Genomic DNA, 26,490 nt, shown 5'->3' on the forward strand with positions numbered 1-26,490 from the left:
GCTGCAAGTATCAACATGGTTCTCAACTTTTAAACAAAAAAGCAAGTTATAAAACGATAGGCACAGTATATTATTATTTTACCCCCAAAATTTAAATGTGCAAAACAATGCTATAGTGTTTATAGTTACACAGTTGGTAAAAATATAAAATATGCATAGAATGACAAATTTCAAGTTCAGGATATACAACAGGTAAATTTTATATATAAAGTTTTATTTCTTAATAGTGTATGGTGTTATAGTGTACATAGATGTTATACTTTATTATTTGTATATTTCAAATACTTCATAAAAAATTTAAAAATTAGTTTTCCTTTTTACTACTTCACAATATGGAATAAAGGAAACATTTCTTATTGATAAATGGGCTGTGTATTATGGGCATGTATACTCACGTTGATCAATTGTAACTATCTCATTCATCTGTTGTTCTTGGCTTGCCAACACATCTGAAGAACACACAGAAAATTTTGTTTTCATTTGAAAACCAGAAATGCAAACCCCAATCCAGTAAAATTGAACTTTATGAACACGATTTTTAAAAAAGAAACTCCACAATTAAAACCAAAATCAACCAAACAAAAAAGCAAAACATCAAACAGTTGAAATTTACTGGCATGATAACCTAAAAAATATTTGAGTCACTTTATAAGGAACAGATATTTTTAAGAGAAGTGACAAAGGGAAAACACCAATTTCTTTTAGAGTTCACTATTCAAGGAACCATGGTTTTCTAAATGTAGATGCCTATATCTAAGTCTATTTATCTACCTACATAAAACCACATAAAACATGGAAATCTTCAGGGTCAGATTAGAGATGGGAATATACACCATGCTGCAAGTATTTAGATATACATTCATCACCAAAAAGGCTCCCTCAAGATGATCTGAAAAATCTTCATAATTTAATGATCTAACATCTACTTTGAATAATACTGCTTTAATTTTTAACATTCCTTCTTAAACATAGCTAAATTTTCAATAAAACGGTAGCTTTCCTAAATGTCACAACTGAACTAAATAATTCAATATGTCTATAAATATAGCTCTCAATAGAAGAGTTACATTGGAAAAGGCCCTAATATCGCCCTTTAGACAACCATTCATTACTCACCTATTGCTGTTCCCTACTCAAATGCCACTCTTTCCCTCTCAAACAAGAGGCACACTTCCCAGTCTCTATTGCTTGAGCCTATTTACTGCCTATCAGTGCATGATGCTTCTCTCTTGAAATTGCAACTGTACCCACCAGCAGTCACCTGTGTCCTGGCTCCCAACACAGTTCTACTTTGGGTACCATGCCGGGATCCAGTTCCAGACACATAGAGTTGGGGAACTAAAAAGAGGTGTGAGTCCTACCTGTCAGATGGGAGATTTCTTTGGGGTTCCTGAGTTTGTGGGTTTAAATGATTATGTGGGACTAGTCTCAGATAGATCTGGGTGGGTTCTGATCTGAGCACTCAGTTACTGGCTGTGTGACTCTGGTAAATTATTCGACTAACCTGAAAATTAATTTTCTAACATTTAAGTGGCATACCCCCACACGTACCACACCACCTCATGTGTTGGTGAGGATTATAGGAAATTGCTTTTAAGAAGCACAGTGCCTGAGACATAGTTAACTTTTCAGTAAATGAAGATGCTACTGTTTTATCCAGATTCTTAGTTTTGAGCATTCTCCCCAAGAACTGTTGTCTCTCCTAAAGAAAAAAAATTCTCCAAAACTTTCAACACAAAGGGAACCACAAAAAGGCAATGGCTTGGTGGGTAATCTAATACAAGTATCTAAATTCTCCTTGACAGATCATTAAGGAGGAAGAGACAGGATACGCCGGGCTTATTGTACCTTTCAGATATATGCTGTAGACTTCACTCTACAAGAGGGGCCAGAGTACTAGACTGCTCCAAGGAGCCTGTTCTGAGAAGTCAGGCTTGTGAATTATGGGAACTCTGCCAGAAACAGCTTTACGTATCATTCTGCCCATCACCAAATTCTGAACTGAGCATTAGATTCCTAAACCAGATGGGATTTCCTTGCCAGGGCAGAGCAAAGAATCATGGATGGACAGGCAAGGAACTCCCTGAAACACTTACCTAAGCTGTGGGGCTTTGTTACTTTTGAAAATAAAACAATTCTAGAGCAGAGATCTTCTGAAGAAGACTCACTCTACCACCAAAAAAAAGGGAAAGATACACATTGCTCTCCCCCTGTACGAGGAAAAGTCTCTGAATGAGCTTTAAAGTTTGAGAAAGCCTAGGAGAACCAGGAAGAGACAACCAGAACGAAGTGCTGACCTGGAAGTGACAGCGAAACCATGAATCTGAGAAAAACTAAACTAATCCAAGCCCTGTTCTTTTTCTATTCTTGAGAGTTCCCCCAAGAAGATGTGTTAAGTAAACATGGTTCGCATGTTAAGTACCTGAAACGATTCATAATTTACTTTATTCATCTGCAGAGAAGAAAACCTGTGAGGCCAAGGACCAACCTCCAAACAGAACATTCAACTTACTTGTCTAATAAGAACTGAAACTGGAAATAAACCCTATAAATGTAATGAATGTAGTAAGTCTTCTAGTGTCATAGATCTTCCTCTCCCCCTGTATTTAAGAGAATCACTACAAGAGAGAAACTATAGATACAAACAAGGAAGGAAAGCTTCTCTCCAGAGCTCTCGTCTCGTTCAATAGTAGATAATGACGCCTGGATGAAAACCCTCAGCAGTAGATGACTATAGAAAATCCCTCCACCAAAGCCTTCCCTTACCGGGCAAATGGAACAGAACGCTACCAATTACTGTTTCATCCATAGCCATTACAAAAACAAAGTCAGAGTTTGTCCTATTTACACATTCTGAAAAATATGTGGGTCTGGCTAGCATTTGTGATATACAAAACACTGTTAGGGAATGGGTTACTTAGCTAAGATATTTTAACAGATAGTCACTGAAATATAAAATGGATTAAAATTCCAAAAAAAAATTACATTTATCTGAGCTTTATGTTGGACAGCTGAGTAGTTCCTAATTTCTGTATATAGTCACTTAATCATACTAATAATGTCTGTGGAAAACATGGAAACACTTATAACCAGTGGCTTCCAAATCAAGACAGTGGGTTACAAGCTTACACTTCTCCTTTCTCTCTTGAAATCCCATTCAATTAAAAGAAATTTTAAATGATTTAATCTCACTATAATGAAGAGAATGAGAGGGAAGTCACCTGTGAAAAATCTTAAATTTCTAGAAGATGAGCAGTACCTGGAAGAAGTGACAGGGGAAACAGAAGTCAACAACTAGAACATACGAGAGAGCTAAGAGTAGGGCACAGCATCTTATTTAAGATTCTAGTGTTACCCCGTTTGGATCCGGGCTCTGCCACTCCCTAGCTCTGTGACTTTGTGGGGCTCCTAAGCCTCAGTTCCCTATCTAAAATATAAGAAAAGTAATGATTTACAGCCTTAATACAGAGATTAAATAAGACACTACATATAAAGCTCTTAGCACAGCCTTATACAGTTAATAAACGTTAAGTACTATTGCTATTATCAATTAACAATCACAATAACAAAGTTATAAAGAAATAAAATTAAACTTAAGTTACAATGTAAACAGAAAATAATTCTAATTTTATACATTTTCGGAGAAGCTCCAGGTGACTCCAGAGAATTTCTCCCCGAGGGACGCGCTGAAAAAAATCTTCTTGGTTGAGACTACATAATTCTCGTCCTGAAATGTTGAGTGTAGTGAGGTCTATATCAGTCATGCTGAATTCCTTCATTACCCAAACTACCCAATGCAAGACTTGGTCTGTAGACCACTGTATAGGATCTAAAAAGAAAAATATCACCATTAGGTTAGTTCCATCTTAGATATTATATAAATTTACAGCTAACTTATCAACACATGTACACGTGCACACACACGCACACACAGATAAAATCCAGACAGGTTGTTTTCCCCAAGTAAGTAAGTAAACTCAGTATATGAAGTAAAAAGATTTTTATGCTACATTTTCTCCTCAGTTCCTTTTTAATCTCAATTTTTGATGGATTCACTTGGTTCTACATCAATTAGTCTGGAACTGTACCAAGAAAAACAAAATGCAAAATACTCTCCAGTGGGCCAGATGGCATAAAATATATGATTATCCTGGAAGGAATGAGTAAGTTATCTGAGTTTTAAAAATTATTTCATAGCAGAGTATGATTTGGTGCATGGGAAAAAAAAAAATAAAAGGGGATTCTAGGGAGCTAGATTTAGTCTCCAAAATGTGAACAATATACTCTTTCCTCCCTTTTGCTTCTTGTCAAATTCTGGTTGCTCCTGTGTTTACCCTTATGGTGGCACTTAACAATACAACATGTTAATTGCCTATTACTCAGCGTCTTCCCCTATAATACATCAAGGTCTTAAATACAAGGACTGTGTCTTGTAAATCATTCTATCTTCAAAACCTACCACAGTGCCTTGTGCATATATTTGTTGACTCTTACAAAAAGTGAAGTCAAATAATTTTATTTCCTCATCATTTTTAATTATCTAATTAAATTCACAAATGAAAAGGATGGCCAACACATACAAATACTTCACTGCTGTATGTCTGGTGCCTAACGGGGCAGTCCACCCAGAGAAGTTTAGTAAATACTAGCTGAATTGATTTCGTATAGGTATTAATGCACGGAAAAGATGATCTACCCAAACACAGTTATATGTTGCCAAGATGCATGCCATTCAGTAAGAAAACAGAGAGGAAAATAACATTTGGGTACTTATCAAGAGCCAGTTTACAGTAAAGACGAATCAACTAAGAATACAGGACTGATAGACACAAAATTGATTTTTTTTATTTGATTTTTTCACAGAGAAGTTAAGGGAGGAGGATTCTGAGAAAAGGACAACAATGTTTTTAAATTTCTCTGAATTAAAAAAGTCACCAAAAGCAACTAGAGAGCAAAACCAAAAATCTGTGAACATTTACAACAAAACCCTGTGACAAGTACCCCCATGGACCCTGAAATACATGCAGGTGAAGACAAAGCAATAAGGGCCACAAGACCTCCATGGTATCAGCATCTGTGCAGCGAAAGCAAAGGGACATCTGACCCGTTCTCCACTGTGAGTGCAGGAAAACCCGAACATAGCCAGGAAGCAGTCATTAAAAGCACAACAGGCCAAGGTGAAAAGAGCAGCTCAAAGCAGTTTTGCCCCATCCGATAGTAGCTGAGTACAAAGGTCTGCGGGAAGGTTTAAGAGGCTGGAGCAGTGTAGCATCTGTGAGTTTTTCAAACTGAGCCAAGACCACTTCCAGGAGAGTGGACCACACTAAGGGGAAACTGGTGGGAGTGTAATCGAAATTGAGTAGCACAGGAACATGAAGGAAAAGGATAAGGAAGGTCCAGATAAAAGTGATGTAAGGGCACAGGCAGGAACCAAGAAAGCAAGTGGTTCTATTTTTTTTTAATGCTACTTGAAAACAACTGAAGAGGGTTTTGGGAAAGTTAGAGAAGCTATCCTAAACCACATCCCTTTAAAAGTCCAAGAAAGCTCATTTTTCATAAACATAATAAACAAAAAGTGTCAAGGTCAAAAAAGTTAGGAGGTAATAGAATTAGTCTGATTTGTTTTCCTAAATAATATCAGGACGTCTGGTCTAACATTACTAATTGGCCATGCATGTTCTCCTTGTCTCTTTTCTCTAAGAACCTAGTCAAATGATAGTAAAGGAATTTTTAAAAGATGTAAACTCATAGGAACACGAGTGAGAAGCAACAGAAAGGCTGGGAGATTTCCACATATTGTTTTGAAGACAGTAAGCAGAGTGAAAATCCAGCAGAGCAGAAGAAGCTGTGACCTAAACACCTATCAAGGAGGATGCCAATAAGAAGTGGAAGTATTCCTGCTGACAGAGCCCCCTCATTGGCTCAGGTCGTGGTGCTTCCAGGTAGCCGGAGAGGTTTCAGTGACAAATGAGGGGACCGATTTAAAGTATATGGTATGTTTAGAATCTCCAGGGCCTCTCCTTCATTCTCAGGACCGAACTGAATGAAAGCATCCCCACATGAGGTGAGGACACCGGAACACTTTAGATCAGGGAGAATCACAAAGCAGGTACTGAGAGAACTGACCTCAAAAAGAAGAGTCTACACACTAAAGAGTGAGACCCTCTCCATCTCCTCCCCCTCCCTCTTCCATGTCCCGTTCCACTTCCAGAATGCAGCACTCACATACACATCAACCCTAAATCCTCACCTCGACCTTCTACTCCTGACAAGTGTTTGGCCAATTCTCCAGAGAAGCTAAAGAGACCCAGGAAACATATCGAAACATAATGACACTTGAAAATCTTTTAATGAAAAAACCAATACCCTACCCTCATCAGCCTGTAGTCAGTAAATCCCTTCCAGAACTTCAAACTAATTAGCTTTAAAGTTATTCCCTCTTACGTATGGTCAAGGGTAATCAGCTAGTTGAGGCTAACATCAAACCATTAAACAAACAAAAATAAACAGAAAAACCACTAGAAAGCGGAAATAATGCAGTAACAAACTTAAAAACACACACACACACACACACAAAAACAACCCTACCCCAACCATAATTGATATACTCAAGAGAGGTAAGAGAAAACATGATATTCATAACATAAGATCACAATGCTATGGAAAAGTAACAACCAAAAATAAAGTGCCCTTATAAATTGAAAACCAGACAGGTTGTAATATAAAGTTAAAAAACATTGGCAGAGGCAGTAGAAATAGATAAGGAGATGAAAAACGGAAGAAAACAAATGTAGGATCAACCCAGGAAATTCAACAGGAGTTCTAGAAAAAGAAAGAGAAACACATAAAGTAATTATCAAAATAATAATTCAGAAAAATTTCCCAGGAGTGAAGGATACAATTGTCTAGATCAGCACTACACTGTCCAATAGAAATATAATAATGCAGGCCACTGTGTATTTAAATTTTCTAATAGCTACCTTAAAAAAGAAAGATGAAATTCACTTTAATAATTTCATTTAACTTAATACATCCAAATGTTATCATTTTAACATGTAATTGATCTAAAAAGTTGGTAAGATTTTATACATTCTTCTCTTTTTTGTACTGGGTATTTTATACTTATAGCCATTTTAATTCAGACCAGGCACATTTCAAGTACTCACATGAGATGAGTGGCTACTGCATTGGACGGTGCAGGGCCAGATTGAAATGCTACACTATGCACCACAAATCTATAGCAAATAAAAAAAAACTACACACCACTAAACCCATTAAAGACCACAGATAAAGAGACGATCCTAACAGCTTCCAGAAAGAAAAAAATAGGGTATGCAAAGGAACTAGGATCAGAATGCCCCCGCTGAACACCTTACAGTGTAACAAAATGGAACAGGGTCATCAAAACCCTGTTTTCAATTTAACAGTCTACACTCAAACTACCTGAGCAGAATAAAAGATATTTTCAAATATGTGTGGTCCCCACCCCCACACACACCAAAAAAGTAAAAGTAGATATATATTTATTTCACAGGTGCCCTTTCTTAATGAACTTATTAAAAGGGGATGAGAGAATGAAGAGTAAATGAGAGACTAAAACGAAGAAAAAGGAAAATAGGAGATCCAAGGGAAAATGGGGGATCCAGCCCTGCAGGAAAGTCATGATGTCCTAGGGTGACAGCTTTGTGGCAGACCTAGAAAAATCCAACCCAGAGATGGATGAGAATTTGGGAAAAACAAATGATAGGCACAAAACAGACTGATGGAAATGGGAGAAGTAAGTCTTGGTATATATAGAAATCTATACAACTAAAAGACAGGTGAACTTTGAACTTTCGGAAAACTAAAAGCTGTATAAATGTAACCATGGTCATGCAAGAAATAAATTCTCATAATGTACACAATCACTAACGACAAAAGTTACATAACAAAATTAAGAAAATGGGGAAAGACAAGGTTTAATTTTGTTTTGCAGGGGAGAGAAGTATAAAAGAACTTTACCTCATCTACTATACTAGGAAGTTAATGATTAAAAGTAGCAAAGCAAACGTGGTTGTGACTAGGGAGTAGGAATGAAGAAAAGACATGTTAGAGAACTACTTTTTTTCCTAACACTTTCTTTAAACCAGACTTGAAAGATATATAATAAATGACAGAGCTTACCCATGGTGATGGGAGAGCTATGGAACTAGGTAGCTAGTTAGATACAAACTATATCTCTGTTTTATTTTTTGAATATACATGTAATACTTTTAAATGTCACTATCTGACAATGCTGGGAGCCAAAAACATGAGCATCTGTCCTTCTTTTTAATTATTCAAACAACTGGAAGAAAAAATAAAAGTAATCTCAGCATATTCATCTTTTAATATTTTTATTTAATAAAGAATAATAATATATTTACTCTAATTTTACTCTTAGTCAGTTTTAATATTCTCTACAATTCATCAATTTGACTTCTAACTACTATAAATTCATTAATTTGAGTTTTGTCCAGTTGTTTAACGTAAAATAGTAAAAAATAAATAAACAAATAAACAGGAAAAGGAATTAAAGTCCCGAAAAATTTAAAACTGAAGGGAAAAAAATATGAATATATGTAAGTATATATGAAAATATGAAGAGATGACTCTAAGCTCCTGTCAAGACATAAAATTGATGTGTGTGAAGTGAACTTTAGGAAATTTTCCAATGTGGACTAATATTTCAAAGAGATTTAAGATAGTTATGACCAATTAACCATATTTCAATTTTGCATGGAATTAAGCAATTAGCAAAAAAACTACCCTTAGGTACAGAAATAGAAACCTAAAATGATAGTTCCCTAAGAAAATATTAATAGTTTCTAAACTTTCTAGTAGATAACAATTTCATGAGAAAAACCGCCAGTGATATTTTAAAGTCTTTCTATACCTAATAAATCTCAAAATCTTAAAAGAGCTTCCATTCTAAGTAAATAACATTCTTGGTAGAAACTTTGTCAGAGTTATAATTCATTTTTATACATTACTTTCTATAAAAGTTTCTACAACTGAAGAGTTCTTGTTGAAGGTCTAGCAAACTATAAAACATTATTTGAACTGTTTTTATGCTATCTTCTTTCCTTCTCAGCATTCTCCTCTCAAGAGAAAACGTACTAACACTAAGGTCAAGTACACTATACATACTAGCTTCCACATGTCAAAAATAACTTAATTTTTTCAACCATCCTATCTCTAAGGAATGGCTAGATCTCACTCTTCAAACTTGGTTCTTTTTTTTATGTTATGCTCCAATTAATGACCCCTTTCCTTGCTTCTTTAATCTCTCCTCCTACTAGTTCCATACCATTTATCTATAAATATACTCAGGTCACCACCAGCTCTTCAACCTTCAATATTATTTATTTATTCCCCCAGCACTCTTCCCACTTGCCCTCCATCAAAAGTTAATACTCAATTTTCTCCATTTCTGTGACATCTATTTCTTATAATTCAGCTTTGTCTCTCCACTTGTACAGTTACTTTTACCTAAAATACCAATGAGCTTCTGATTACCAAATTTAATAGCCATTACTCTGTTAGCATTCTTTGACGTTCTTGGTGGCATCAAGACTTCTGACTATCTAAAAACTCTTACTTTCAGTGACACTATATACAGTTCTTACTTTCCTTCTCTCTCTTTAGCTATTCCACGTCTCCCTTCCTTTTCCTCAACCCTAAATATTGAGGAGGTCCAGGAACCAATGTTTAACATTGTGTTCTTTTCCATTTTCTTTCTCTCCATCAGAGACTGTATAGCCTTTTATGGCTTCAATATAAATTCAATGTGACTGAGTCCCAGATAACATCTTTACCATCCCAGCTTGAGAAGTTAGATTAATACTTCAATCTCCCCTCTATCTCTACCTTCACAAAAATCCATCAGTCAGTTGCTCAGTCCTATCACTACTTTGGTATCTCCTCCTTTCTATTCCCACAGAAATCACCTAGTCTAGGCTAACCCAGACCTTATCACGTAGTCACAACTCAAGTACAATAATATTCTCATTTTCCCCTCACTGCCCCAAATTACGCCACATACCACTAACACATTCATTTTCAATTGTCATTTCCATCAATCAAAACCAGTTCTATACTGCTGCAAAATAACGCCTTACCTACTAAATCTTCTCACTATTCATGTATACTCCTACTTCTACTTCTCAGCTTTGCACATACATTTACTATCTAGAACGTCTTTCTCTGCCCAACAATTTCTTTGTCCATAATAAACCCTTTCCCAATTTTCCCCCAGGACACTATTAGCCCTCTGAGATTCTAATAGCATGTTTCGTTTATACCTGTTTCTGGCAGCTTAAAAACATATTACCTTTCTGGCAATTATCTCTTTTCATCCATCTTCTCTCTCTTCAACTACACTGAGAACACCCTACGGGCATAAAATTTTTTTTATACAGTCACATACTATATATGTGTGTACTACATATATGTGATGTTTTGGTCAACAATGGACATTTATGACGGTGGTCCCATAAGATTATGGAGCTGAAAAATTCCTATCACCTAGTGATGCTGTAGCCATCATAATGTCATAGTACAAACACTGCAAAAATCCCCAAGGCTGTGGCTGACACGGCGAACAACTTAACGTGGGTGTGGGTGAGTGTGACCTGGAGGAGCTCCTAGAGCTGGTGCCTGAGGAACCGGCCAATGAGGAGCTGAGGGAACTGGAACAAGAACGCATAGCTGAAGAAGAGGCAAGAGTAAAGGTAACTGTGGGTGAGGAAAAAGAACCCCCAAGAAATTCAGCAAAGGGTTTAGCAGCTTTTGCAGACCTCACCAAGCTCCTTAGAAAGTCTGAAAACTTGGACCCCAACACAGAAAGGTTTTCATTAACAGAGAGGAATGTTCATGGTGCATTATCTGCTCCAAGCAAATCAATGATGAAAAAAAGAAACCAACCAAGCAAACCAGTATGGACACGTTTCTGAAAAGAGTGACACATCCTCAAAAAGGGCCTCAGGAAGGTCCTCAGGAGTCGTTCCAGGAGAAGGCAGCCTTACCACAGGAGGGGACAGCTCCCTGTGTCACTGCCCCTGAAGACCTTCCCGTGGGACCAGACATGGAGATGGAGGACAGCGATCCTGATGACCCTACCCTGTGTAGGCCTGGCTAGGTCTGTGTGTTTGTGTCTTAGTTTTTAACAAAAAAGTTCAAAAAGTAAAACAAATTTTTTAATTTTAAAAGTTTATAGAATAAAGACCTAAAAAAAGGAAATATTTTAGTATAACTGTACAACGTGTTTGTGTTTTAAGTTATGTGTTATTACAAAAGAGGTGAAAAATTAAAAAAATTAAGTTTATAAAATAAAAGTTACAGTAAGCTAAGGTTAATTTACTATTGAAGAAACAAAAATATTTTAATGTAAATTTAGTGCAGCCTAAGTGTATGGTGTTTATAAAGTCTACGGTAGAGTACGGAAATGTTCTAGACTCCCCTAGTCACTCACCACTCACTCACTGACTCACCCAGCGCAACTTCCGGTCCTACAAGCGCCATTCATGGTAAGTGCCATATACGGGTTAACCATTTTTACCTTTTATACTGTATTTTTACTGTACCTTTATGTTTAGATACACAAATAGTTACCATTGTGCTAAAATTGCCTGCAGTATTTAGCATAGGAACAAGCTATACCGATTTACAGCCTAGGAGCAATAGGCTGTACCATATAGCCTAGGTGTGTAGGCTATCCCATCGAGCTTTGTGTTAAGTGCGCTCTATGATGATCGCACAACAATGAAATCACTTAATTATGCATTTCTCAGAACGCATCACCATTGTGAAGCAACGCATGACTGTATTTTTTATTCCCAGAACTCAGGACCGTATTTGTCCATCACGGACAGTATTTAGTCCCCCCACACAAAAAAGAATATAGAAAATCAGTGTTTTTCCTAAAAATTCTACATCGAAAACAGATACTCACGCCAGCATCCTCTATGTCAAGCTTAATTCTTTTCTACCTGACATGGAATGATGTATTTTCTTACCATAGGGTATCCCAAGGCGTTCCTGCTCTTTCCTGTAACCTTCTAGTGCAGCAGCCCATCTTGTCACTTGTTCTGAGGTTTCATCTGAAATGGTTGTAATGTGTTTTGTGCCATCAAGAGTTATCACTTGAGCTTCCTCAACAAGATGTGCTTCTGCTTCAGCATGGTGGGCATCCGGATCGATAACTACTTCAACTGTTTCCGCAGGTTTAACAATTTCAAGGATGTTGAGCTTTGGTTCAATTCCTTAACAGTGAATTAAAAAAAAAATCTAAATGAAAACATGAAAGGCACTAACAAATAAAATTTAGTTTATTTTATATGTTCTCAAATGGTAGAGCAAAACTCCACTTTAAATATTTTTAGCAGTATGAGAATTCAACAGATTCCTATTAAATGAGAAAAACAAAAATCCAACAGAACTTTGGTAGGTTAGATAACAGTATTGTGTCAATCAGTATTTCCTGATTTTGATAATTGTACTGAAAAAGAATTCCTTGTTTTTTGAAAACACGCAGACTTATGTATTTAGGAACAGAAGAGAAACACATCTGCAACTTGTTCGTAAACAGGTCAAAATAAATGTGGGGGTGAGGAAGAGAATAAGCAAATGCAATGAAAGTTAACATTTGGGGAATCTGGATGAAGGATACCTAGTAAGCGTTTTACTACTCTTGCAACTTTTCAGTAAGTCTGAAATGATTTATAAACACCACCACCGCTGCCGCCACACACACACACCCCTACCTACAAACATTAGGAGAAAAAGTGCCAACGTGGAATAGAAAATAAAAATTAAGACTAGGGAGAGTATAAATGAGTAGCTATTTACTCTTCTGAACAAATTATTTACTGACTTTTTTTTTAAAGGACAAAGTACATTATTTTAAAAACACAGTTTGTTAAATTGAATTCACATCATTAAACTCTGACATTCACTGTCAGTTGAATGAAGAAAAACCCAAATCCTTAAGATATTCAAAATAGAATAAACTAGCCCTTAATGATATATCAGATACTTCTGTTAAAACGACAGTTTTAAGAAACTATCATACTGCTTAACAGCTACTGTTTGCTCACTGATTCTGTTACAATGTATATCAAAATGTAATCAAAACGCATTTGAAATAAAAAACAAACTTTCAAACTGCTGTGAAAATCAATATTATAAAAAAATATATAGCTATCATTCATTAGGTGGTGTAAACAGATGTCACTTTTTTCAAATATACATGAAAAAAAATCAGAATTTTTGAAAAATATTTTTCCTAAGACTTATCCCTTAATCCTCTATTCAAATTTCATTAAGTAAACTCTTCTTGATGAATACTTGCACTGAGAGGTCACTAGGCTTTTAAAGATAAAAACAAACATTTTTTTTCCCTATTCCCTGCAATAGTGAATCATAGGGAAATTAAGGATCAAAAGTAGGTAACTACTGTTTTCAGTCTGAAGAAAACTCTGGTTTGTGAAACATAGTGGTAAGCAATATATGTTCAGAGATTAAAATTAGTCTGAAACTCTGGTTAGAAATCCCAACAAGTCACATTTTAAAAAACTAAAATTCAAACACCAAAAATGGTTTCCTAATTTTCTTTCTAACTTTTGTTCTTATGCAAAGATTAGTGAAATGCTGTGATGATATGGCTGACTGGTTCAATCAACACCCTTTTCAAATTCCTCTTTTTCTGCTAACCTGCAGAGACTAGATTTCCCTACAGTGAGAGTTCCCGATGTGATTTAGGCTCTAGAATCACTGGCATGAGCCTTTTACTTAGAAATGAGTTAATAGAGGATAAGCAAGCACATAATATCTATTTTTTGGCTACTATGGATTACTAAAAAGGGAGCATGGGTCCAAGGTGATAGCTATAGTGGTGGCTTTCAGATTTGGCATGTACCAGTCATGGCAGGGCAGCAAATTCCTTGGCAGTCCAGTTCTGCCATGTGGCTGAGGCATTCTTGTAAAGTCAGAACCTGCTCTTTCAGCGCTCTCTGTGATCCTGTTATTTACTAACTTACAATATATCCCTCCCTGATTAAACTAGATAGAATGTGTTATCCTATCTGCGTCACCTTGACAGAGAAAATAAATCGAAACATTGTCTACAACATTAAGTAATTTAGACAACCATCCAAAATACCTAAAACTTATAAAATTGAGTTCTCATATTAGAAAAACATGAGCTAAACTTTTAAATAACTACACTAAACTTAACTTACCTTGGTAAGAAATTACCTGTACACTTAGCTGTACAGTTCCATCTGTCTTTACTCCTTGGTCAAATAAACTTCGTTCTGGATCCAGCTAAATATAGGTAAAATGAATAAGATTATTTCAACACAATCATCTGGTTTAATAAAAATGGATGTACCAAACAGGACTTAATTACTGAGGCATGCTGATTAAACAAGAACACATTTAATTATCCAAGTTGTCATATCATTTAATTATTTGCCAAAATTGAAAATATTTTAACCACTGTGTTAGTAATTAAGGACAATGTAAACAACAGATTTTAAATGGTGGTTTTCTCTAGCTCTGAAGTCTAGTTTAGGATTTCAAATAATGCCATAAGGCAACTGTTTATTCTGTAAAAGTATTTAAAGTAGAAGATAATACAATTTATCTGTCATGAAAAAGCAAGTGTGTTTAATTAGTGAGCACAATTTATATAAATTTATTAATAGAATATTTCCTTATCTCCCTTGTAAACAATGACACACATTTAAGATCAGGGTTAACTAAATCTCTGATCACAAAGTTAATAAAGTTAAAAGACTTATGACTTTACTACTGATGTAGTTATGAACATCTTTAATTATAATTCTATATCCTTTCAATATCACTGCTTTTTTTCCTTCATATTTCTTTACAGTGAATGCATTTCACACAATGACTAATTGATGACAAAAAGTAATTCTGACTTCTAGACATTTTCTGTCACCAGTTTAAAAACAGGCTTCCATTGTAATTATCTTGAAAAATATGTATCTCTGTGTGTCTGCGTATCATACAGCTGGCGTCACAAGGCTCCCCCACTTTCACTCTCAAGAATTCAGTCAAGGGCCAGCCCGGTGGCTCAGGCGGTTAGAACTCCATGCTCCTAACTCCGAAGGCTGCCGGTTCGATTCCCACATGGGCCAGTGGGCTCTCAACCACAAGGGTGCCAGTTCAATTCCTCGATGGTGGGCAGTGCCCTCTGCAACTAAGATTGAACACAGCACCTTGAGCTGAGCTGCCTCCCGGATGGCTCAGTTGGTTGGAGCGCATCCTCTCAACCACAATGTTGCCAGTTCGATTCCTCGACTCCCGCAAGGGATGGTGGGCTGTGCCCCCTCCAACTAGAAAACGGCAACTGGACCTGGAGCTGAGCTGTGCCCTCCACAACTAAGACTGAAAGGACAACAACTTAAAAGCTGAACGGCACCCTCCACAACTAGGATTGAAAGGACAACAACTTGACTTGGAAAAAAGGCCTGGAAGTACACGCTGTTCCCCAATAAAGTCCTGTTCCCCTTCCCCAATAAAAAAATCTTAAAAAAAAAAAAAAGAATTCAGTCAATACTGTAGTAGTAGTACAAACACATTTCCTAATATTAAAAATATATACATATAAAGCCTAAAACCCTACGTGACTACACATCTAACCTAATCAGGGACCAGACAAACTGTGTAACCCCCCTCCCACAGACTGGTCAAACGTGGCAGTTTCATTCCTTAATATAATAGTCTCTCCCTGACACTGTTAAAAATTCTCTTAATATCAAGATTTCTCCCCTCTCTGGTACACACTGGTATGATCCAGTAGAAGTATGGCACGTGTAACGCTGAGAGTGAGCTCTCAGGTACTGAATACACTAGCTAGTTCAGTAAGACCTGGCACGAGGACAAAACTCAAACATGGTATTTGATCTTGGGTCATACTCCTCAAAGAGTGCAACTCAGCTGTTCCACCAGCTTTCAAGTCAGGATTCACCTGAAAATACAAAAGCATTACCCCAAGCAGGAGGCATTCTCATTCCAAATGTATGTTTATGTTTGCATGAACTGACATGGAGAACAGAAGGTGCTCTCCATGTCCTTTCTGAGGAGAGGAAGGGGGCAGGGTGGTACGCAAAATGACTTAGACCTAAGGTTAGTTAGCTCTGAATTCTATGGTACTATGAATTATGCATATTTCTATTTATTCAACAAACATTTATTGAGAATCTATGAGAGGTTGGGTATTTGCAGGTCATACTTTCACTTTGCTTAGGCCAGGTATTATAAAAACCAACAAATGTTAGAGCTGAAAGACAATAAGAGATGAAGTTCAGATTCCCCTTAATTTACATATGAGAAAAATCAGGTAAAGTCCAGTGACACTGAATTATTCAATATGAACTTTCTTAAAAGTCTGCCTCAAACAAGTGAAGAGTTTCAGTCACACAGGCCTGGGTTCGAATTCCACTGCAGCCCTTTGTAGCTACACATTGGATTGGGAAAATTGTTTAACCTCTTTAGATCTGTTTGTGTTATCACCAGAGTGTGACTAAGAATATGCTGACTTCAAAGACTGATGTGAAGATTAAATATGACAATTTAGGAGTGTTCTGCAATTATTTTTTCATTCAATGTAAACTGCCCATATAGCTCTAGTTCATCAATTGTCAATGGCTGCCTCGAATTCCAATCTATAGAATTTATTTATCCAATTCCCTATTTTTGGCAAATTTGAATTTTTAGCTTCTGCACAATCATCCAATGAACATTTCCTACATATACCTTTGCTCAGGCAGGTGAGCATTTCTGTACGAACAATTCACTGAGGGGGAACTGCTAGTTATTTCACATTCAAGATTAACGGACACTAAATGCTAAATTACTTTCCTAAAAAAGTGTGTTAATTTATTCTTTCACTGTTGACAGAAGAAAACCTTAAATCCTGAAATTATATTCGACCCACCAACATTCTCCCGTTTTTGAAGAGCAATTTCCTACCTCCCCCAACATTTACTAGACTTATTGAAAGGAAAATATAAAAGTATGGTTAAATGGCAACTAAAATACACACATTTCATTAAAACATTTCAATTTATTGTACATCAAAATCTTATATAACAATAGTAGACATAGGATTTTAATTTTTAAAAAATGAAAGCAAAAATTCTGTAATATATAGGAGGGGGAGAAGTGAAAAATAAAATAAAAAAGATGACACAATATACATAAGTACAAGTTGGAATGAAAAACAGTATAAAACTCTTGTGTATGATCAAGGAAGGTCTGGAGAAACTATTTGAGCAATCCAATCTAGCTACTACCTTTTATTTAAAAAAAAAAAATGACTATAAATACTCTGCAAACATAATACATTGTTATAATACTACCACAGGTAAAATCCTATTGCTGTAAATAAACTCCAGTAAATATAAACATTGATATTTAAATTCTTATCCAAAATTTATTGCTGGAGGAAATAAAGATGGAAGGTCATTTGGTAAAATTATCTCATTTTAAAGATAAGGAAACTAATGCACACAGAAGTTAAAAGCTATCTACAAATAGGGTGAGGACATGCTTCTTCAGCTTCCAAGGTCAATTTGCTTCCCATTACTCTATGATTAAGCTCTGATTCAAATTTAAACTTCTCATTTTAATTTGTGGAATTAAAAAACAAAAACGAAATGTTTGATTTAGTAGTCAATCTTTTAAATATAACTTTAAATGGAGAAAATTGTGCTGAAAGAATTGTTTTTATTTCTAAATGCTTAAATTTTATAATAATACAGGTCAAATCTAGTTAGAGAGATAAAAGCTACAGCTATAGAGATTAAAAGCCAACAAAAAATATTTCTGATACAGACTTAAATGTTGAAATACAAATATAAAAAACAAGTACCTGGATATCTTGCAGGCAAATTTCATGAGCATCCAAAGAACACTGTAGTCTTGGTTCTAGCAATTTTTTTAAATTGCCTATTGGCTCATTGATGTCTATGGCCTGGCTTACACATTCAGCTGGTGTGTAGGTCTGTTCTACAATGCTAAATGTTAAAGGATATAATGGTTAACAATTACATTTTTACCCTGGGTATTAAAATAATAATTTGCTCAAAACAAAAGTCAATACCAAAAAACATTGCTGGTCTTTGAAACTCATTTCTGCATAGATACCATTCACAGTGGTAGACTCATCAACCAACTAATGTTGCCAAACTGAATACTGAATTGCACAAAGAAATGCTAACTTGAAATTTAAAGTACCTCTGCAAATGTATTTCATTATGTATATACATACGTATGTATGTATGTATGTATGTATGTATGTATATACATGGAAATATTGCATATACAATATTTAAGGGGAAATGTTTGCATCTGTTAGATTTTCAAGTAATTTTGAAGAATTTGGGCCCAGAAAGGAAGATTAAAAGTCTTCTCAAAATCTGTAAGTCAACAGTACTAGTCAATTTCCCTTCCCAACATAAATACAAATAAATAAATGTAAATTATAAGATATGAAAATAGAAGTTATATAAAATACTTTCCACTTAATTTAATCTGAAAATTACTGGTTACAGTCAGCATCGCTCCACCTTAAAAAAATTACATTCTTTCTTTAAAACTCTGTTAGGGCTCTTTCACGTTATTTCATACTTTGAATTCTATGAAACTCTAAGGTCCTTAAAGGTAAAATCTTTCATAAGTAATTCTACGTATCTTTTGTAAATCCTTATTTAGGACCAAATAGAAGATAGACACCAAGTAATATTTACTGAATTGGTAAATTCAATTAAGTTTCACATGTTTAATTTAAATATGATTTAAATCTCACTTGCAGTTGTCCAAAACAGTATATATCTAAAAATTTGTCAAGTTTCATTTTCACATAAATTCCAAGTATATATACATTCAATGAATGTATATAACCTAAATTCCTTCTAAAATTTTTAAAATTTATAATATAGATTACTTCAAATTAAAAACATTATTTTTAAGTAACAGTAAACGATTATTGTTGTTAGTTAAAGTAAAATAACTGGGTTTTTGGCTAAATATCGGGGGTGCCAAAAAAATGTATACAAGTGGACACTTTGGTCAACGTTGCTCAAGAAGTAGTTCGCTGTAATCAGAAGTGTCTGGACACTGATGGTAACCACTTTGAGCACCTCTTATAATTGCACAAGTCAAACATGACTTGTATTCATCTTTTGTTATCGGTATACATAGAGTATTACAATTTTAAAAGTATTTTCCTGTCTTAAAACGTGTGTGTTTTTTTGGCATTCTCTGTATCTTTATCAAATTCTTCAGCTATAGCTCAGTGGGTTTCTTTTTTTCTTAACAATGATTCTGTAAGTCAGATGCCACTTTAAGACAGATTTTTTTAAAGACCTATTTTACATGAACTCAACATTTAAAACATTTTAAAACAATTTGTTGCCACCATTTAAGCCTTGGGAGACTTAATACAAAAATATGAATTACCAATTTTTCTTGAAAAAATCTGGATGACCTCAAATCACTCGACCTACATTAGTGCACAGCAACAATCTGCTACAGCTGTGTAACAACAGCTCCCTTTACACAGCTACTCCCCAGGTCAACATGGTCACTACCATCTCTTACAGGAGACATCAGCAAAGTTTTTTTTATAAGGGGCCAAATAGTAAAAACTTTAGGCTTTGTGGAGAGAGAGAGAGAGAGAGAGAAAGAGAGAGAGGAAAATAAAACTAAATATATGCATGTCAGGCTCCAAAATGGACAAAATGATCTTCACCTCCTAATACTCACACCCCTTTATAATTCCCTCCCACTTTCTACCAAGGTTGGACTGTGTCAGCAAAAGACTAAGGCAGAAGTGATATATCACTTCTTAGGTTAGGTTATTTAAAAGACACTGTGGCTTCCATCTTGTTGAGCATTCTCTCTCAGGCCATTATTTTAGGGCAAGCCAGCTGCCATGCCATGAGCAGTCCTACGGAGAAGCCCGTGTGGTGAGGAAGTGAGTGGTTCTGCCACCAGTCTCATGAGTGATCTTGGAAGCAGATATGATAGCCCCATTCAGCTCTTCAGATGACTGCAGCCAGACTGACAGCTTAACCGCAAGCTCATGACATACCCTGAGCCAGAACTAAGTTTGGGGGTAATCTGTTACATGAATGAATGAATGAATGAATGAATGAATGAATGAAACACACACACACACACACACACACACACACACACACACACACACACAGTCTTCTGAGCTAGAGCCAGATCTCTCCTCTGAGCAGAAGAGGAGGTGATGTGAGTAACCATAGCCTGCTGGCAGAAAAATGGGGAGTTGCTAATCAACTGGCATAAAACCACAGTGATGCCAGACAAATAAGTTCTAGATATCTGTGGTGCACTGTGCTTATAGTTAATGACACTGTATCATATGTACATTTCAAAATCTTTTGAGGGTAGATCTCATGTTAAGTGCTGTTATCACAATAAAATGAATTTAAAAAAATTAAGGCCTTAAATTTCAGCTGCAGTCTTAACTCTCAGCATCCTATTCAACCTCAGTAATCTTGCCCATTCCCACTAGCTATTCCAAACCTACGCTACTATAGTACTGTTTTATTTTCAGCACATTATCTCATTTCCTGCTTTACATAGTAAAGTAGGACCAACAGCCCTAACCTTCCTCAACCTTCTTCTTGACTCCCAAACCTCTATTTCTACCCATATTCTCCCCTTGGATTCTGAACTTATTACCACTGCCCTCCTTCCTTAATGGAGTAATATTCTATTAGTATTCCAAGAACTAACACTTTTCACTACTCTATATGCTTAGTATTGTGTATATAATTACTTAAACACCTGTATGTCTCCTCAAATGCAATGTGGCCTCTATAAGAACAGGTTACTGTTTCATATATTCATATACTCCTGATAGTTACTAGTTCATAGCAGTTACTTATAGATATTTGTTAAATTAGTTCAGGTTGTGAATTAAGCTTTTTCTGAAATAAAAGTAACCAGAACTGACAAAAGGAAAAAAAAAAAAGAAACAGTCAAACAGTGCCCTAAGGGATAAAAATGATCACAATCAATTGCTTAATCATTATCAGCTATGCGAATTACTATCTTTAATTTAAAACGTTTTCCCTCTCAGCTATAAACTCATTAAGTCAGGGGTGAAAAAGCCCCAAAATGCAGACGTCAGTTGAGAACAAACAAAACAAAACAAGACCCCCCAAGAACTCTGGCTTGATTAATTTTAATTAGGTATGTTGACAACATAAAAGGTGGTAAACTCAGAAAATACCAACCTTTCTTCTGTGCACTCTGCTTTCTCTGTTCCATCAATCTCAATTTCTATTAGCTCCTCTGCTTCTCTTTTAGTCATGGTTGAAGTATTTCAAAAGCTCAGCCCTGTAAGAGTTAAAGTATAACACATTTTGAAGTTATTTGCACAAACAGAAATGATACACACGAAATAGAAACCCAATTCAAATAAAAGAGACTAAATAGAAGAGGAGGAAGTAATCTTCACATATAAAAAGAAAACCCACATATGATATTTACGAGGTATGATCAAACAATACAGTGAATAAATTTTTAAAAAATTTGTTACAGTGAAAGACACATTGCCATTAATCCCCTTCAAACTACTTCCTCTTCCTTCCAGCACATTTATCCCATCATTCTTGCCGCTTTCTGAAGCGGTTCTGGAAGTCTACTTTCGTGTCTAGTTGCAGTGTCATGGCTGCCTCGATGTCCTGATTAATAATTGTGACTTTAGGAAGAGCCAGAAGTCGCATGATGCCAGATCCAGTGAATAAGATGGATGAGGACACGCTGTGATGTTTTTGACAGAAATTGCTGTACCAGAAGCAGTGTGTGACATGGAGCCTTGTGACTGAAAAATATGGTGAATGCTGCCGCTGAGTGCCATCCAATGGAAAGGCAGGGATCTTCAACATGGGAAGTGGCGCGTTGAACCTTAGTAACAGTGTGTGACAAGTTTCAACTTGTTTGGTGCAGTCAGTCGGGTGTGAGCTATGGTTGAGAAGGTGTGTTTTAAAGTGTGCCGTAAATCATCCTCCATCATGACAACGCTCCATGTCACACAGTTTCTGGTATATGGCAATTTCTGTCAAATAAGAACCTCATCCACCTTTTCACCGGATCCAGTACCATGCAACTTCTGGCTCTTCCCCAAAGTCAAAATGACTATGAAAGGCAAACATTTTGAATAGATTCAGGACATGGAGGCAGCCACAACAGTACAACTAAAGACACTCACGAAAGGGGACTTCCAAAACCGCTTCAAAAAGCAACAAGGACGATGGGATAACTGTGCTCAAAGTAAGAGGGAGCATTTTGAGGGGGGGTTAATGGTAATGTGTCTTTTAGTGTAATAATTTTTTAAAATTTAAACCTTCACTGTATTTTTTATCATACCTTGTATAAACTAGTTTTGTTTAGATGATGTTTATTAGCTTGATATGACGTCATCATTCCACTGGATTTGTTGGGATATTTTTCAGCCCAGTCTCAGTCAATAAATTAACTCAAATAACTTCAAAATCAACTGAAAAGTATGTTAAGTATATTACAGCAACTTAGTCTTAATAACAGATTCAAACCTGCACCTTAAATAAAATCAACATGGAAATAAACTATAATTGTTCGGCTAACAGCTGTACTTTATTAGCAAAATAAAGGATGTACTTCATTAGCATTGTACTGGCAGAGTGATAAAAAATTAAAGTTAATCATAGCTTTGATTTGTGTTACAAATTACGTATCTTGTAAGTGCAAGTACAGTATTCTAAAACAGCAAAATAAAGTAACAAAATCATTATCAATATGCACATTATCGTAGTAATTTATTATAGTAGCACTAGGAAACTAATATGTCTTTTTCCCCACTTTTGAAAGGGCTGTAACTCTCCTCACGTCCCAATATCTCCAACTACTGGGGAGCTGGTTTTCTGCCAAATTAGCTATAAATAGCTGGCATCCAAATCTAGACTGTCTGGTACAAAAATGGTCTGATCTTTCTCACATTAAGGTCGCTCTCACACCTCCCGTGTAAGAAGAAAAGGCCAATAAGAAGGTGGAATTCTCCACTAGAATAGATACACATCGTGCACACCCAGCAGGCTGCCTAGACCCCAGCAGGCTGCCTAGACCCCAGCAGGCTGCCTAGACCCCAGCAGGCTGCCTAGACCCCAGCAGACTTTTGTTTGGAATAGTAAGAATGAAGGACTTTGGTTTTCTTTTCTTCTGACCTTGGCCTGTAAGTCTTCCCTTTCACCAGTAAAGTCTATTCCTTAAGATCACTATGTGTAAAGCTGTGAAAGTCATCCTGACCACTACAGCAAAACAGTGGTGACCCAGTAGGTATCAATCTTGTAGGACAAGGTTGTTTACCGATGTATACAAAGTACTTTGAACAATGCCTCACCCTTAGTAGGTAGGTGTTCAACACACTATTAACGTGTTGAAAAAATGAAAATGTTATAAGAACTATTACACACCATATAAAATTGACTTGATGCCTTAAAGACTTAAACGTCAAAGGTAAAACTATAAAGCTAAAAGAAGAAAATGGTGAGGATTTTTTTGTGGTCTAAGGATAAAAAAGAATTTCTTAAATTCCAAATAATAAACCATAAGGAAAAAACTGGTGGATTTGGTTACATGAAAATTAAGATTTCTGTTCAACAGATAGGCTACAGTGTGGAAAAAGATATTTCCAATATCCAAAAGTGAAAAGGGACTAATAACTGGAATAGACAGTGAACTCCTACAAGTTGATAACAATCCCCCCAAATGAGGACAAATTAGAAAAGCAAGTAAAATATAGGCGGAAAAATTTACATAAAGGGAAACCAAAATGGCTAAGGATATAAAGAAATGTTCAAATTCAAATCATTCAAAAATGCAATTTAAAACAAGGAACTAACACTTTATACTGTGTGTCAAAAATTAAAATGTAAAGTACTGAAAAGACTTAGCAGGGACATGGGGACATAAGAATCCTCTGCGCCTTTCTTGATGGAGTACAGACAGGTCTAGCTATTCTGGAGAAAATATTCTGGCAGTACCTGACCAAATCAAGTATACTTATACCTATGACTCAGCAATCTTGCTCTTAGATAAGCATTCCAGAGACAGTCCCATATTTATTGATAACGATGTTTACGGCAGCTTTGTTGGTGATAGGTGGAAGCTGGAGCCAATACAAGTATCCATAGCAGGAAAGTATTGTGATACAAGAAAAAGGGAAAGAAGCATACACCATGGAACTTTGGTAGCAGTTAAAAACAGGGAAATAATGTACACAAACAAAATCATAAAAACTGTTCTGTACTGAAAAAAAAAAGTAAGGAACAGTAAGGTTTATAGCAGAACAGCACTTTAGAAGATCTTTGGTTAATTTTCTAGGCCTAGAAGAAGATCCACTCCTATCTTCATAACCTTTAAAAAAAAAAAAAAATTAGAAAACCAGCGAATTTTCTGGAAACTTTGAAAAAAATACAAAAGTATACGAGGAAGTAACCAGAGGCTGAGAAATGGCCCTAAAGGCTTACTAGCAGGGATAACTGTGGTTCCCCATAATACAAGCACTAAAACAGGGGGTTGTTAAAAAAAGAAACTTACCCTGTGATCTTCCAAAAAAGTTATAGATTAGTCCCTAGGTGCAGAATAAAGAAAAAAATGAACTTCATATATTTTTGGAAAAAACATTCATAGTCTTTAAGTTGATCTTTTTCTCAGTTCTCTAAATTTAGCCTAGAGAAGCAAAGGAGAGGTTTTGGAAATTGTCCAGGTCTTTGATATCATTGCATAAGTGGGTGTTAGCTCCTCTTTTTCTGGAACCAATTCCCCAGGATTCTTTGTCAAAATTTGAATATATAATATACACAAAATATGTATTTAATATATTATATATAAATGTAATCTGGGAGTACCTGCCTGATCAACTGCACATTTTCTCAAGTTAAAAAATACTTATAAATACCTGAAAAAATTAAGACGTTTTTGTCTTTAAAAACAAAGCCAGCAGTCAAGAAAAAATAAAGCACATACATCTGTGAGGAAAAATAATGTGTGCATATGTGGAACGGGAGAGAGAGAAAGCAAGTGTGGAGAAAGATTAACACTTGGTACCCACCCCTCTACCGAGCGAGCAAAGGTGTTCACTGCATAATTTTTCCATTTTCCTGTAGATTTGAAGTTTTATAAATAGAAATTGGAGGGAGGATATTAAACAGCTTTAATTTAGTACTCAGCCCCATATCTGATCTCATGACTTGTATTAATTTAACATCTAGCTCAGTATTTATTTTTTCAAGACTATATACTCCTCATAACATACAGTCCTGTATACGCAATCTAGGTAAAATTGACTTAAGTTCACGTAGAGTCAGAATACGTCTAAAAATAAATAAGCTTGGAAAGTCTGGCTCAAACCCTAGGAGGGTTTATTCCTTTAGTTTGGAAAGAGCTGGCCAGTTTCTTCTGAAGTTTATAAGACAACGCAGTACCTAAGAATGTTATGACTGCCCAGTTCTGCACTTTCCTCAAGTGAACCGTTCTAAATCTGTTCCTCCCACGAGTCAGACCTATTGTATTTCTAAATTACTAGTCATTATCTTGCAATGCAATAAGTATTAGGCATTGTCTTCCCTGCCGTTAACCTAATCAAACTAGAATCCCGAAATACAAACACGCGCAGCTTATCGTCCAGTACACAAAAAAGCTAAAGAAGTTGGCAAGCTACATTAACACATCGCTTTCCCTTTGTCTTGCTGCTTCTTTTTAAAAGAAACCCAATGCACACCATATATATTTATATGTATATGGCTTTGAGGCACTATGGGGCAATTCTAGAAAGACAACTGGATTTGAAACGAGAGCGAATCGCTGAGTCGGCGAGACTAGTCTGGCATCTTCCTTTGAAATCCCGACCGCGGAGACTGCGGACGAGAGCCGACAGTCGATTAGGGGACAGTGAGGGAAATGAGCAGCTAAAGGTGACAGGAACAGCCCGGGCCCCAGGGGCACGCGGCTTCCCAGAGCCCCGCGCCCCCCGCCCCTCCCCTCCGCTCCCCGCACAGCCTCCCCCGCCCCTCCCCACCCGACTCCCTCAAGTCTCCACGAACGGAAATGGGAGTCACAGCGCCGGGGACCAGCGGAAACAAAACACAGAGGCGGCCGCGGGGGGGCTGCTTTGGGGGAGAAGGCCCCGGAACGACGCGGGCCTGCGCGGGCCCGCACTCCCCTCTTCCCCTACGGCCGCACTCACCCGCTCCGAATCGACCCTGTCGCCCCCGCCCGCACTCCAAAGCCCGCTGAGAACAGCAGCGACGCGGGCTCCACGGGCAGCGTCTCTCCCGGTAAAACGTGCAGCTCCCGCGACTCGAAGTGTGAGGCCCCTGGGCCCTTCCCGCGGAATCAGCGCCGAAACTCCCAACCCCC

General features: G+C 36.6%; 1 protein-coding gene and 1 long non-coding RNA gene across 5 annotated transcripts in view; one reads left to right on the forward strand and one right to left on the reverse strand.

Annotated features, from left to right (window-relative positions):
- LOC141570198 (uncharacterized) overlaps positions 1 to 12,046 on the forward strand; it is an 88,556-nt gene extending 76,510 nt beyond the window's left edge. For all 3 annotated transcript variants that reach the window (XR_012494166.1, XR_012494167.1, XR_012494168.1), the window contains exon 3: positions 4,864 to 12,046. This is a non-coding gene — a long non-coding RNA (uncharacterized LOC141570198). The remainder of the gene's footprint in view (positions 1 to 4,863) is intronic.
- GABPA (GA binding protein transcription factor subunit alpha) overlaps positions 1 to 26,490 on the reverse strand; it is a 36,281-nt gene that overhangs the window by 9,351 nt on the left and 440 nt on the right. The window contains exons 1-7 of one of the 2 annotated variants that reach the window (XM_019729848.2): positions 26,318 to 26,456; positions 21,327 to 21,429; positions 17,921 to 18,065; positions 14,259 to 14,343; positions 12,036 to 12,281; positions 3,635 to 3,829; positions 396 to 449 (exon numbers count right to left, since the gene is read on the reverse strand). In XM_019729848.2, coding sequence (XP_019585407.1) covers positions 396 to 449; positions 3,635 to 3,829; positions 12,036 to 12,281; positions 14,259 to 14,343; positions 17,921 to 18,065; positions 21,327 to 21,403 — 802 coding nt within the window. In that variant the 5' untranslated portion in view covers positions 21,404 to 21,429; positions 26,318 to 26,456. Of the gene's footprint in view, positions 1 to 395; positions 450 to 3,634; positions 3,830 to 12,035; positions 12,282 to 14,258; positions 14,344 to 17,920; positions 18,066 to 21,326; positions 21,430 to 26,317; positions 26,457 to 26,490 lie in introns of those variants that run through there. The other variant, XM_019729849.2, reaches the window with a different exon arrangement.

Source organism: Rhinolophus sinicus, linkage group LG01 (genome assembly GCF_036562045.2).
Source record: "Rhinolophus sinicus isolate RSC01 linkage group LG01, ASM3656204v1, whole genome shotgun sequence".
NCBI classification, from domain to species: Eukaryota; Metazoa; Chordata; class Mammalia; order Chiroptera; family Rhinolophidae; genus Rhinolophus; species Rhinolophus sinicus.